Source organism: Armigeres subalbatus, chromosome 3, assembly GCF_024139115.2.
Source record: "Armigeres subalbatus isolate Guangzhou_Male chromosome 3, GZ_Asu_2, whole genome shotgun sequence".
NCBI lineage: Eukaryota > Metazoa > Arthropoda > Insecta > Diptera > Culicidae > Armigeres > Armigeres subalbatus.
Window position 1 is genome coordinate 147144995 of NC_085141.1, and position 15051 is coordinate 147160045.

At 41.8% G+C, this 15051-nt stretch overlaps 1 protein-coding gene across 1 annotated transcript in view; it reads left to right on the forward strand.

The window, feature by feature from the left end:
- LOC134220758 (transmembrane protein 26) overlaps positions 1–12315 on the forward strand; it is a 39870-nt gene extending 27555 nt beyond the window's left edge. Inside the window, exons 6-7 of the mRNA XM_062699864.1 lie at positions 11668–12008; positions 12063–12315. Coding sequence (XP_062555848.1) covers positions 11668–11962 — 295 coding nt within the window. The 3' untranslated portion in view covers positions 11963–12008; positions 12063–12315. The remainder of the gene's footprint in view (positions 1–11667; positions 12009–12062) is intronic.
- Positions 12316–15051: the final 2736 nt, after the last annotated feature.

Sequence of the window (15051 nt, forward strand, 5' to 3'; positions counted from 1 at the left end):
TACTTTTTTTAAATGTTTGGAAGGAATTTGAATAAGTGAATATATCTTCTCAACCAAATAAAAATTTTGTTAAATCTGCCATCTGGCAACACGTTGTGGCGGAACGTGCATATTTTTGTTAATGTCGTATTTTCTGCCGTCCCGAGAGAGAAAGAGAGATTGAGATGATGAGAGATTGAGTGAATCTCAGACCGCATCGTGCTTTCGTGCTGTGCGGTTCTTTCTCTCTTTGCGGAAGGAAGTTTTTAATACTACCCGAAGCTATTTTAATTTCAACGGTGCTTCTTAGCGCTATTTGTACCCACTCATCCCGTTACGATCTTTGCAAGGACCCGCGCCTTCGTTTTACGTTGGACCCGTTTGCGGAAGTAAAATTCCGACAAGCGGTGGTAATCCTGCAGGGACACCGTTCTGGGAAAAAACCTCTTAGAAGGTCACGTCTCCACGCTCAGCAATGAGTATTAACAAAAACAAGAGGAAGGGGGAGTCTCTGAATTCTCCACTTCCTTCAAAGAAACAAGGTTTCAAGACCGTCCTGCCAAAGCGCGGAAAAATAGAAGGAAGCTGGAGAATTCAGATATTCCTTCTAACTCTAATATCGGAAATAATTCTTCTCCAATCGAACTGAGCAATCAGTTCGATTTGATTAATGATGAAATTGAGCAAATCGAATATACCTCTAGCCCAGGTGATTCGATTCATGCGAAAAAGCAAAGGATTCCGCCAATTGTGGTATCTGTTGCCGAGTTTTCTGGCTTCCGGAATGAGATTTTGAGTAACCTTCAGGGGATCAAGGTTTCATTTCAGATTGCTAGGAAGGGTGACTGCCGCGTTTTGCCGGGATCCTTTGACGATCGCAAACGTCTTCTTCAGTATTTAACTGAGAAGCGCCATAAATTCTTCACATACGACGACAAAACTGAGCGATTGTTCAAAGTCGTCTTGAAAGGTCTCCCCAGTGATGACAAATCACTGGATGAGATTAAATTGAAATTTCTCAATTACTTGGATTTTCACCAGTCCAAGTAATTAAGATGAAAAGAAATCCCACTCTGGTACTTCCCAGAGGGCATTTCTCAAGAATTTTATTTTGTTCATTTTAACAAAGTGAACTAAATAATATGAAAAGTTTGGAAAAGGCCTGTATTATGTCGCATGTCCGTGTTACATGGGAACATTTCCGCAGGCCTGGGGGAAATTTCAGAAACCCCACCCAGTGCCGTAAGTGCCAAAAGTGGGGTCATGGAACCAAACATTGTCACATGGATGCTAAATGCATGATTTGTGGTGGAACCTCTCACGCCAAGGACGCATGTCCTGTGAGAGAAGATTCCAATAAATTTAAATGTGCAAATTGTGGGGGCAATCATAAATCCAATTTCTGGGAATGTCCTTCACGCAAAAAAGTTTTGAATTCCCGTGCAAAATTGATGACGGGAAATTCCAATCGGATCCCAGATTCGACGGGTAGAAATTTTTCAAACGCTCAAATTTCGAAACCAGTTACCGGTCGAGCAATTCATACCCACCACAATTCACAAACAAATTTTGCCGCTCGTCAACGGGTAGCAAGCAATTCAGTAAATTGATTTTTTAACTGAACAATTGCATCACATGATTGATGCAATGTTCAAAGCAAATACCATACCAGAAGCTGTTCAGGTTGGTATAAAGTACACACAAAAAATTGTTATCGGACTCCGTTTTAATGGATCTAAATAATTGTGTGAAAGTTCTAAATTGGAATGCCCGCTCTCTAAAGGGTAAGGAAGATGAATTATTCAACTTCCTAACAGTTCATAATGTGCATATTGCCATTATAACAGAAACTTATTTAAAGCCCGGACTCTCCATTAAAAGAGATCCAAATTATTTTATCTACAGAAATGATCGTCTTGACAGCGCCTGTGGTGGGGTCGCCATTGTCATTAATAGACGTATCAAACATAAATTATTTTCTTCGTTTGAAACCAAAGTTTTTGAAACCTTGGGAGTTTCTGTTGAAACAAATTTTGGTCAATTTTCCTTCATTGCAGCCTATTTGACTTTTCAATGCAATGGGCAGCAAAAGAATTTGTTGAAAGCTGATCTTCAAATTCTGACTCGAAACAAATCAAAATTCTTCGTTATTGGTGACTTCAATGCCAAACACCGTTCATGGAATAATGCCCAAAGCAATTCCAACGGCAAAATTTTATTTGAAGATTGTTCTGCGGGATATTATACTATCCAATATCCCAATGGCCCTACTTGTTTTTCTTCCAGTCGAAATCCTTCTACAATTGATTTAGTTTTAACGGATTCTAGTCAGCTTTGTGGCCAATTGGTAACTCACGCTGACTTTAACTCTGATCACCTTCCTGTGACGTTTGTAATCTCACAAGAAGCCATTTATAATCCAATCAGCTCTACTTTTAATTATCATAGAGCTGATTGGGATTTATAAAACAATATATCGATAGGAATTTTGGTGTTGATATTCCTCTCGATACCAAAAGTGATATTGATAATGTTCTCGTATCTTTGACAAATTTAATTGTCGAAGCCAGAGGCATTGCAATTCCGAAATGTGAAGTTCAATTCAACTCCATTATTATTGACGACGATCTTCAGCTACTGATCCGTCTTAAAAATGTGAGGCGAAGGCAATACCAAAGAACTCGCGATCCCGCGTTGAAAGTTATTTGGCGAGATTTGCAAAATGAAATTAAAAAACGTTTCGCTATTCTGAGAAATACCAACTTTGAGAATAATGTCTCGAAGTTGGATCCCTCATTCCACGTCGAGCATCCGTGCGAGACGGTTGTAAGTCCGCGTACGGTCTGCTTCTCATTCGGTTTTTTTTCCTGAAGTACAGGTAGTGGTTTTTTTTTTTCCGAAAGTGTTTTGAAGCATAGTGCTTGAGTGGAAGTGGTGCTTAGCTGTAGCAGTTAAGTAGCCATTTCGTTGGTTTTGCAACTACGCAAAACTTTGCAGTTTATTCGGCGTCCATCGCAGGCGCAGGCATCATCGTCCCACGCCGACAGTCATCATCCATCGTGCGTCTCCACCAACACAGACGCCGCCGTCCTGCCACCATCCATCCACCCAGTTGCAGTGTTGGGTGCGGCGAGAACACCAACAATAGCGTGGTTCGCTTCGACCGCACCACCGGCGAGTGTCCATCGAGCTAGTGTGTGCTGCCAGAACTGTTAGCCGGCAACACAGCAGTGTGAACGCAAGTATTTAATTGAGCTCCCTCTCATTGTTCCCCTCTCTTCTCCATCTTATTGGAATAGTTTTTTTCTTTCTGTTTTACTCGTCTTCCCCTCTGTCCCAAATCATTATTTTGTTTGTGTGTGTTTTTTTCTGCCCTTGTGATAATTGTTTAGTTTTAAAAGAGATTGTGCCTCGCTGCAGCGGCGCATTTCGTGTCCACAATGCGCGAAGGCGAAGTTGGCGGGGGTACTTAGTATTCCATGTCAGATGTTTCGTTGCATTCGGGTGTTCCAAACCAAAACGAAATGGACACCAGCAACGCTAAAATTTCCTCTACGAGCCCCCGTCCCAAGGTCTACCCTCACGACTCTAGTGGGCCGTATGTTGTTTTCTTTCGACCCAAAGGCAAACGTTTGAATATCAGCCAGATTAGCAAAGATCTGGAAAAGCGATTTTCGTCTGTCACGACCATTGACATGGTTGGGTCCAGTAAACTCCGTGTCACGGTCAGTGATCGCAAACAGGCCAACGAGATTGTCACCTGTGAGCTTTTCACTCTCGAATATAGGGTGTATTTACCGTCAGCAGTGTGTGAGATCGCGGGGTGGTGACGGAGGGAAGTATGACATGCGACGATTTGAAACAAGGTTTCGGTCGTTTCAAGAACGTTTCTTTGCCTCCTGTTGCGATACTGGATTGCAAACAAATGTATTCGGTGTCGCAGGAGGGAGAGAAGCGGAGTTATTCCCCGTCTGACTCTTTCTGCGGCAACTTTTCCGGGTCCACACTGCCTGACTACGTAGTGATTGGCAAACTTCGTCTACCTGTTCGGCTGTATGTACCGAAGGTGATGAATTGTGTTAATTGCAAGCAGCTGGGCCACACCGCTCAGTACTGTTGCAATAAACCTCGCTGTGCATCATGCGGAGAGAAGCATGTGGAGGGAGCGTGCAAGACGGCACCGAAATGTGTCTATTGTAACGAAAGCCCTCCACATGCTCTTGAAGCTTGCCCAACGTACATACAGCAGCGAATCCACCAGAAGCGGTCTCTTCAGCAACGTTCTCGGCGAAGTTACGCCGAAATGTTGAGGAAGGCCGCTCCTCCACTCGTTTCTGACACCATCTACTCGTCTCTTCCTTTGGACGATCAAGGTAGCTCTGACTCCGAGGTTGGAAATGGGGTTCCCTTTGTTTTCAATGGCTCAACGAGGAAGAGAATAAAACAGAGCCAGCGACCCTCTAAAAAGCCTAGAAAACAGCCTCAAAGTGAGCCCCAATCCAACATGGTCAAATTCAAAGCGGAGGAAATACTCAAAACGATCAACTTTTGTGGTTTCACATCGGGATGATCGAGAGTTTCCACCGCTTCCGGGAACATCTAAAATCCCAGATACCCCATTTTTGCGATTTCTCAGCCAGAAAGAGCATAGAGAGCGAGCAGAAGAACTCCCGAGCGCTCCAATGTTCACACTTTCTGGCATCGTGGAGCTCATCCTCAACTTCTTTGATGCTTCCGACCCCGTGAAGAACATGGTCAAAACTGTTCTTCCTATTCTGACTCCTCTCCTGAAGCAGCTGGCTTCGAAAATGCCCCTCCTAGAGTCATTTGTATCCTTCGATGGCTAACTTAGTCAATAAGGGTAACATGATTTCGATTCTACAGTGGAACTGTCGAAGTATTCTTCCAAAATTAGACATTTTAAAATTTTTAGTTAACAAATTACAATGCTTTTGAGAACTATGCTATGATGCTTTTGATTTATGTGAAACTTGGCTAAAACCAGATGTGAACCTTCATTCTCCTGACTTCAACATAATCCGCCGCGATCGGGCAAATCGATATGGAGGGGTGCTTTAGGGATCAAAAACAGCACTCCTTCTATAGAGTCGATCTTGCGCCGATGTCTGGCACCGAAGCTGTCGCATGTCAGGTGACTATTCGAGGAAAAGACCTCAGTATCGCCTCGATATATCTTCCTCCAAACACCGCGATATCTCGAAGAGATCTCTCGCACATCTGCTCGGTTATGCCCGAGCCACGGTTGCTCCTGGGAGATTTTAACTCCCACGGAACAGGCTGTACGACGACAACCGTTCATCAATGATATACGACCTCTGCGACGACTTCAATATGTCAATTTTGAATACAGGAGAAGTTACACGAGTGGCTCCTCCAGCAAGAGATAGCCGTCTAGATCTTTCCATTTGTTCGAGCTCATTATCGTTGGACTGTACTTGGAAGGTGGTCCAAGATCCCCATGGTAGTGATCATTTGCCGATCGAAGTTTCGATTTCCAATGGACATAAGCAATCTGCTTCCATCGATCTTTCATATGACCTCACGAAGCACATCGATTGGGGCAAATATGCGGACGCCATCAGCGATGGCATACAGTCGATAGAAGCACTTCCCCGCGGGAAGAGTACAAGTTTCTATCGCAGTTGATTCTTGAAAGCGCTCTTCAGGCACAACGTCGGCCGGTGCCAGGAGCTTCGGTTCGTAGGAAACCCTACAGTCCGTGGTGGGACATCGAGTGTACGCAACTTTATCGCGAGAAATCAGCCGCGTTCAAAGAATTTCGAAACACGGGGCGATCGTTCTTCACAAACGATACACCGCGCTCGAAATCCAGTTCAAGAAACTGGTCAAAGTGAAGAAGCGCGGATATTGGCGCACTTTTGTTGAAGGTTTATCGCGCGAGACTTCAATGAAAACTCTGTGGACCGTCGGGAGAAGAATGCGCAACGCGTCGTCCGTAAACGAAGATCGTGAAAGCTCGTCGCGGTGGATACTTGACTTCGCAAAGAAAGTTTGTCCGGATTTGGTACCGGTGAGGCAAGAGCTACGTGATGCTTTTGCAGACAGGGATGATATGGATCGTCCCTTTTCGATGATTGAATTCTCACTTGCTCTCCTTTCATGTAACAATTCCGCTCCAGGGATGGATAGAATCAGGTTCAATTAGCTCAAAAACCTCCCAGACGTCGCGAAGAGGCGCTTATTGAACTTGTTCAATCAGTTACTGGAGTGCAACATTGTTCCGGATGATTGGAGGGAAGTGAGGGTGATAGCCATCCAGAAGCCCGGAAAACCCGCGTCGTCGTATCGCCCCATCGCGATGCTGTCATGTCTTCGGAAGCTGTTGGAGAAGATGATTCTCTTCCGGCTAGACAAATGGGTTGAATCGAATAGTTTTTTGTCTGATACACAATTTGGTTTCCGCAGGGGCAAGGGAACGAACGACTGTCTTGCGTTGCTTTCTTCAGAAATTCAGCTTACTTTCGCTAAAAAAGAGCAAATGGGCTCAGTGTTTTTGGACATTAAGGGGGCTTTTGATTCAGTTTGCGTCGATGTCTTATCTGACAAACTCCACGAGTGTGGACTTTCACCAATTTTGAACAACTATTTGTACAATTTGTTGTCAGAGAAGCGTATGAGTTTTTCTCATGGTGACTCGGCAACTTCACGAATTAGCTACATGGGTCTCCCCAGGGCTCATGTTTGAGCCCCTTCTTTACAATTTTACGTCAGAGACATTGATGAATGTCTCATGCCAAATTGCTCGTTGAGACAGCTTGCAGATGATTGTGTTGTATCCGTTTCGGGGCCAACATCGGTTGATCTGCAAGGACCATTGCAAGATACTTTGGACAATTTGTCTACTTGGGCTACGAAGCTGGGTATCGAATTCTCTCCGGAGAAAACTGAGATGGTTGTCTTTTCAAAAAACATAAGCCGGCAAAGTTCCCGCTCCAACTGATGGGTAAGACAATCACTCATAGCATATCTTCTAAATACCTCGGGGTCTGGTTCGACTCGAAATGTACCTTCGGGAAGCACATTGTGTATCTGACACAAAAATGCCAGAAACGGATCAACTTCATGCGATCAATAACCGGAACATGGTGGGGAGCGCATCCCGAAGATCTTATGACGTTGTATAGAACAACCATTTTGTCGGTCCTCGAATACGGTAGTTTCTGCTTCCAGTCCGCGGCTAAAACACACATGCTGAAGCTTCAAAGGATTCAGTACCGTTGTCTCCGTATCGCGTTAGGATGTATGAATTCGACACATACAATGAGCTTGGAAGTACTTGCGGGAGTACTGCCACTAACAGATCGTTTCGCGGAATTATCGCTCCGGTTCCTCATCCGCTGTGAGGTTCTCAATCCATTGGTCATTGATAACTTCGAGAAGCTGCTCGAACAAAACCCTCAATCTCGATTCATGAGTATTTACCACTGGTACATAACGCTGGAGGTAAGCCCTTCTTCGGTAGATACCAATCGTGCTAACTTCTTAGACTCTTACAGTTCCTCTGTTACTTTTGATCTGTCCATGAAGCAGGAGGTTCATGGAATACCAGACTTTCTGTGTGCGGAGGTCATACCTCCATTATTTGCAAGCAAATACGGGCACGCCACGGGTCAAAAATTGATGACTCCACTGGTTTCGGTGTTTTCAACGTTTTTCATAGCGCCTACTTTAAGCTCAAAGAGCCTTGTTCCGTGTATACTGCTGAGCTAGCAGCTATACACTATTCACTCGAGCAAATCGCATCCCTACCTCCTGACCACTTTTCATCTTCACCGACAGTCTAAGTTCCTTGGAGGCTGTTCGGTCAATGAAACTCAGTTAAGCACTCAGCGTATCTTCTAAATGGGATACGGAAAGCTTTGAGTGCCTTATCACAACGGTCTTACACAATCACCATGGCTTGGGTCCCTTCTCATTGCTCGATCCCGGGAAATGAGAAAGCGGACTCTTTGGCTAAGGTGGGCGCTATGGAAGGTGATATTTACGATCGGAAAATCACCTTCGATGAATTTTTCACATTAGTTCGTCAGGAAACCTTGAACAGCTGGCAACAGAAATGGACAAATGGGGAGTTGGGTAGATGGCTGTATTCAATTCGCCCGCAGGTGTCGAAGCGTCCATGGTTCAAGTTGGATCCCAGTTCGAAACCCTTTTGGAAATTAACGAAAATTCTTAAAAAACCTCAAAAGCCAATTCCAGCGCTTAAAGAGGGAAATAAAATTTTATTAACAAATGGCGAAAAGGCTCAAAAACTTGCTCAGCAGTTCGAGAGTGCCCATAATTTTAGTCTAGGTCTCACTAGTCCAATTGAGGATCAGGTTACACGAAGCTTCGAAGACATTCTCAACCAAGACAATGTTTTTGACCCTTCGTTGGGAACTAATTTGGATGAAGTGAGATCTATTACTAGAAAATTTAAAAATATGAAAGCCCCGGGTGATGATGGTATTTTCTACATACTTATCAAAAAACTTCCTGAGAGCTCTTTATCCTTTTTGGTTAATTTATTTAACAAATGTTTTATATTGGCATACTTCCCAGATAAATGGAAAAACGCCAAAGTTGTTCCAATTTTGAAGCCGGACAAAAATCCAGCTGAGGCTTCTAGTTATCGCCCAATCAGTTTGCTTTCTTCAATAAGATTATTTTAAATATAATGATGGTTCATATTAATGACAATTCTATTTTTGCTGATGAGCAATTTGGTTTTCGCCATGGGCATTCAACCACTCATCAGTTATTAAGAGTTACGAATTTAATTCGGCTCAACAAATCTGAAGGATATTCGACTGGAGTTGCTCTTCTTGATATAGAGAAAGCATTTGACAGTGTTTGGAATGAAGGTTTGATTGTAAAATTGATGAATTTTAATTTTCCTCTGTACATTATTAAACTGATCCAAAATTATTTATCAGATCGCTCACTGCAGGTAAACTATCAGAATTCGAAATCTGATAGATTACCTGTAAGAGCTGGTGTTCCCCAAGGCAGCATACTGGGGCCCATTTTGTATAACATTTTTACTTCTGACTTACCTTATTTACCACCAGGGTGTCAAAAATCTTTGTTTGCAGATGACACAGGTCTCTCAGCCAAAGGGCGAAGTCTTCGTGTCATTTGTAGTAGATTGCAAAAAAGTTTGGATATTTTCTCCACTTACTTGCAAAAATGGAAAATTTCGAATGCTTCCAAAACTCAGCTTATAATTTTCCCACATAAGCCGAGAGCTTCTTATTTGAAACCTTCTAGCAGACATATTGTCACTATGAATGGGGTTCCAATTAATTGGTCTAACGAAGCTAAATATTTAGGACTTCTGCTAGATCAAAATTAACTCTTAAAAATCACATTGAAGGCCTTCAAGCCAAATGTAACAAATATATTAAGTGTCTATATCCACTTATAAACAGAAAATCAAAACTTTGTCTTAAGAACAAACTTTTGATTTACAAACAACCTGCCATGTTGTATGCTGTGCCAATATGGACTAGTTGCTGCAATACCAGAAAGAAGGCACTTCAGAGGATTCAAAATAAAATTCTGAAAATGATTCTGAAGTTGCCTCCGTGGTATAGTACCAATGAACTTCATAGAATTTCTAATATTGAGACATTGCAACAAATGTCCAACAAAATAATTTCCAATTTTAGACAAAAATCGTTGCAATCTTCTATTGCAACGATTAACTTCTTGTGCCCTTAGTATAAAATAGGTTAAGATTAGTTTAAGTTGAAAACATTGTAATTCCTACATGGTTCAATTCAACCAGAGGAAAAATTCTAACTGCCAGAGGCAATTGAAATGTATTAATAATAACTAAAAATATAACATATTGTAGAACCAGTTGAAAACCGAACTGAGCTCTCGCGACAATCGCATTTTCTCCCATTTCCGGATGTCGCAACTGCATCGCGAGTAGTGCGCATCTATGCCATAGCCGTGCGCCATCATGCGCATCATTCGCGATGCAGTTGCGACATTCGGAAATGGGAGAAACTGCGATTGTCGCGAGAGCTTAGTTCGGTTTTCAACTGGATCTACAATAGCAAATAAGGATGATAGTGTTAAGAAAAAACGGAACACCTAGTCTAAGAGATGAATGCATGTATTAGATAATTAGCAAATAAAAAAACTATTTGGTACCAGTTATGTAGGGAGGTGTCCGCTACTACGCTTACCAAATATTTTTTCGATGAAGGTGCTTAATTTTGAGAAATCGAAACTTAGATGCCATTTCAGAAAGTTAACTTCTAGTGTGCCGCTGTAAGCACGCTCAAAGTAGGCGATCCATTAACACCTCATCGTGTCAGTCAGCGAGCAGCAAGCCATGACTCCATACCTTTTTGGCGATCCTGCCAGGTTATTTTTTGAATCCTGACGCTGATTCCAAAACGTGAGTTGAATTCAAGTGGTTAATTTGCTAATGTGTTAAAATATTTGATGGTTTAAGGTGAGTTCTGGAAGCATTGATTTTGGTTGAAATAAATTTAGTTTGAAATGTATACACTTGTCGGCTTCACCAAAGCTAGTTCTAACGAAAACTGAGAAATATGGACAACTATCGTATGACACAAAGTTGTTTGGAAGGCGAAAGATATACAGGCTGATAGTTGGATTAAATGAACCGAATACGATGTTTAGATTATTGCTGCAATCTATAATGTTTCTTGAGAGATCAATATCATAACACTAGTTGTTGTTCTGTGATTGAAAACCACGATGTTAAGACTAGTTTATTTCGGGGTTCAGTTTTCAAAGGAATTATTCGGTTTCTCAAATGCAACATGTTTAATGTTCATCTTCGTCTCGCGCAAATAACTTAGGAGAAAAACCATTGCGTCCTTTGCTAGAGTTTTTTTTTTTTGCTTTTTAATGAAAGGAGAAAGGGAATGTGGGGTTTGAGTATGTTACCATCGGCATGTGGTTATAAATTAACACCTCAACGTATTAATCGGTGAGCCGCAAGCCATGACTCGGCCTTTTCTTGACAGATCACCGTGGCGTGCACACGCACCCACTGAGAGCCACCCACATGTGCATTTCGTTCCGGCCATTTGGGGCCACACAAAGCACAACACAACATCACTAAGTACAGTTGTGACTAGCTGCATTTTGAATTCTCGAGTGAGTACATACTGTAATGAAAGAGTTTTGTTAAATACCTAATATTTCTTTCTTTGGTTTTTTGCCGGGAATAGTATTCGTAACCCTATATATGCACTTTTAAAAGTCCCTACACTCAGAAATAGACCAAAACATGTGCCAAAACTTTAATAACATACAAACAAATCATTTCTCATATTTGCAAAGTTTATACTAAGCTAGCTTTGAACAAAAATCTGTTTAAGATAAAAAAAATTGTCGAGCTAAGAGACTTGATAGAGCATAAACTGCACATAAATTAATCTAGGTTCAACCAGGAGAAACGCGGTTAGCATAGATTTATTTTAGAGTGTAGAAGAACATTAAAACCAGTGTCGCTAGCAAAAATCTTGTACTAAAAGAGCTCTATTAATGAGACTAATTTAGCTTCCTTTACTTACATTGTTCGGATCCATGTCAGCATATGAAAAGAATGCAAATTAAATTCCTACGCTAATTCCGTAACACACTCACACATATTTTTCGACCCCCCTTTTCACGCAGGAAAAGACAAACCCCAGATGGACGAAAAATCCGACATCATGGAAGGAAGTGTCCCGAAGACATCTACGACAGCAGGGAGAACGTTGAAGACGGCGACAATGATGAGGATAATGATGATGTTCTCGATAATGGTATCGTTGACAGGGCCAACGGACGGCACCGGGATGCTGACAGCGATGAAAACGATACAAGCGAATTTGAAATAATTCACGAGAGGAGTCGGGACACGAGAAGCAAACGCCATCGTCGTGGGTCTGCGTCAAGTGCTGCGTCTTCTTCTGGCTCCTATGAGTAGCTTTGGCGAGGTCGCAATCTTGGAATTTGGATTGAGGTGAAACGATGTTCGTTCGACTGAATTTTTGTGTAGCTTGCCCTAATGTAAACTTTTCCTTCAGATTTTGTCGCTGGGATACACCGTTTGCGATTTGAAACGGAAGGACCGATGGTAATGACGATGACGACATCAGCGACGATGGCACTAGTCTCGTTCCTTGCACTTTATGAGGACAATTGAACAACGGTTTATTTTTGTTGGATTGATACTACAAGGGGCAGACTATGAACAAGAGTGAAGTCGGAAACCGTATTATTTTCGAAGCAGAAAGTGTGCGGAAAACAACTAACTTTAGAATGATGATTATTCCAGCACTTCTATTCGCTTTACGATGTGTAATGAATCATAATGATCCATGTTGATCAGCTTAATTAAAAATGTGTATGAATTAACAATAGCAGCATTATTATTGGTAAAATACACTAGACAATGGGTAGTTGGGTATGATTATTCGTGATGCACGGTAGATGCGTTCATTTATTATTTTAAACACACAATCTATGCATCGCAGATTCGATGCTCCTGTAAACATTCAATATTGGATAGTACCCGCGTAGGTAATAAATAAGGTGTCAAGCACAGCTGAACCAAACTCCAACAACAAGGTTTAACCTGGTCGTTTTTACATCAGTTTGACCTTTCTGCCACTGGTATATCACCTGTCAATAACACTATGTTATTGACGTATTCATCAACATTATCTCAGCATACTGCATACGGACTGGGGACGGAATTTATTGTGTTATGGCTGTAGTTATGGCTATCTAGAGGACAGCCACACATAACGCACATGGGTTGTTACAGACCGTTCAAATAATGTTTGATATAATAACTATAGTAGCACGATTTATACTTACTCGGTTTTCAGAACTTTTGAGCAACCATTGGCCATTCTACAACTTCTTTGTAATATGTGTGCTGCTAGGGTAGCGGTAATCGCATATGTTCGCCCCAAATTATTTACCCATGTAAACCACTCTATGTGAAGAAATTGAAATTCCCGGCTTTTTTATATAGATAACGAATAAAAATTCAAACAAGGGAGCTGTCATGAAGTCCATTCATTTGAATGACATGCACCGTCATATAAATGGGAGGATTTAAAAATTATTGAAATCATTATACCGCTATTGTGTTGAATCAGCATTGCCCCGCGGAGACGAGCCAGCCTCGGGCTGAAAGTCTCCTTAATAAAGACACAAAAAAAGCATTAGTTAAGTTCAGTTAAGTTAGTTAGTTAAGATCGCTTTCGTATAGTTTCATGTCGTAAAACTCTTATGTTGCTCAAAACGATTGGTTTTAAAGACGGCTTATTGGACCGGCCCAAACCACCTGCCTCTCGGGAGATCGTCGTCAGATCCACCTTGCACTAGTACTTGGGTTAGTGCGCTCTGAGTCGGACATGGTTACTTTTGTAGGGCCTGCTCGCGGATACTTGCTGTCCCTAAATTATAAATTTGATTGAATATAGGTATGTCTTTTCTGTTCTATTAGACATCTTTTTTGTGCAGTGAGACAGTTTTACTTTACGATTGTTCATTTTCCGCCGAATGTTTAAGGACGGATAGAATATAATGTTCAACCTATATTTCCCCAGCAGGGACTATGTCCAAGGGCTTGACGATCCCTCCCCAGGCCATCTGCGAGCTATAGGGCTTGCCTAGCATGTGGTGGGGTTTGACAGTGGGCCCTGTTAAATTCCTATAAAAAGCTGCATGTATCCGCAAGTAGGCCCCACCAAAGCGATCATGTGTTAGGTGGAAAGCTAAACAGCCCTGATACGACGACCCTCCGACGAGACAGGAGGTTTGCGAAGGCCCAATAAGCCGCCTGGGAACCAATAATTACGAACAATATGAGAGATAATGCGACTCGATATAATCGGCAAAGACCTAGGCGACGAATGAAGGATCACTATTGGAAGCTTGGAACATGGAACTGCAAGTAGCTAGGTTTCGCAGGTTGCGACAGGATGATCTACGATGAATTACATCCCCGCAACTTCGACGTCGTGGCGCTGCAGGAGATTTGCTGGACAGGACAGAAACTGTGGAAAAGCGGGCATCGAGCGGCTACCTTCTACCAAGGCTTCATAGTGCTGGGAAAGATGCGCCTACCTTGAAATTCGGTGGGCAAGTTTCATTGTTTACACATCAACTCAAAATTTTATTGGACAAGCAGAGATTTCTGGAGAAACTTGATAAGTATCGATAATCAATTTGAACCGTTTGCTTGAGAAACTGCATATGTAACATTTTTGTCCGAAATGAGATTTTTATATATTCTGAAACCTTGTCCAAAATTACGTATTCTGCAAAAAAATCGAAAAATTTGTTCAGCAATGTGTGGAAAAATTTCGTTTATTTGAGAAACTACATATGTGCACGCACTTGGAAAATTATGGAATATTGCTTACAGTTTTCGCACTGGACGTGCCCCAGGGTGTTGAGTTTGCCAAAAACTATTGATCAGTATCGAAGAAATTGAAAGATTCGGAACCCATTTGTTCAAAAACAGTTTTCGGTGTTTTCCCGAAATTTTGTAAAATGGATATATGCCGTTTCTCAAACAACTGATTCATTTACCTGTTCGTTTATATTTACAGCAAAAACATAGATCATATAAAATATATAACAGGTAGCATAAGTAAAACAAAAACTCAAAATCTTTACTATTGCATTTCGGGACTATTTTATAAGTTATTTATTATAAGTATTCGAGATTATCTGGTCACAAAATAGGTGGACGTCACTTGTGAATATTCCTCTAGGTTGAAGTCATTTGCATGTTGAAATGCTGCGTTATTTCGACAATTTGATATGTTCATGCCCCATTAATGTTTTTCCCCAGAACATGGCCCTCCAGGTTTTTCAGCAGAACACGGCAGCGTAGGTAGGGATACGTACCAGAATCAAACGGATTTAGTTTTGATTCAGGAAGTTTGAATACACTTCAGATATTTCTATGATATGTGGGTGTACTCATGCGGGGCTTATTGTAAACGACTATAGCTTCGGAATGCTCGCGTTCTTGAAATTGGCTATAGGAGT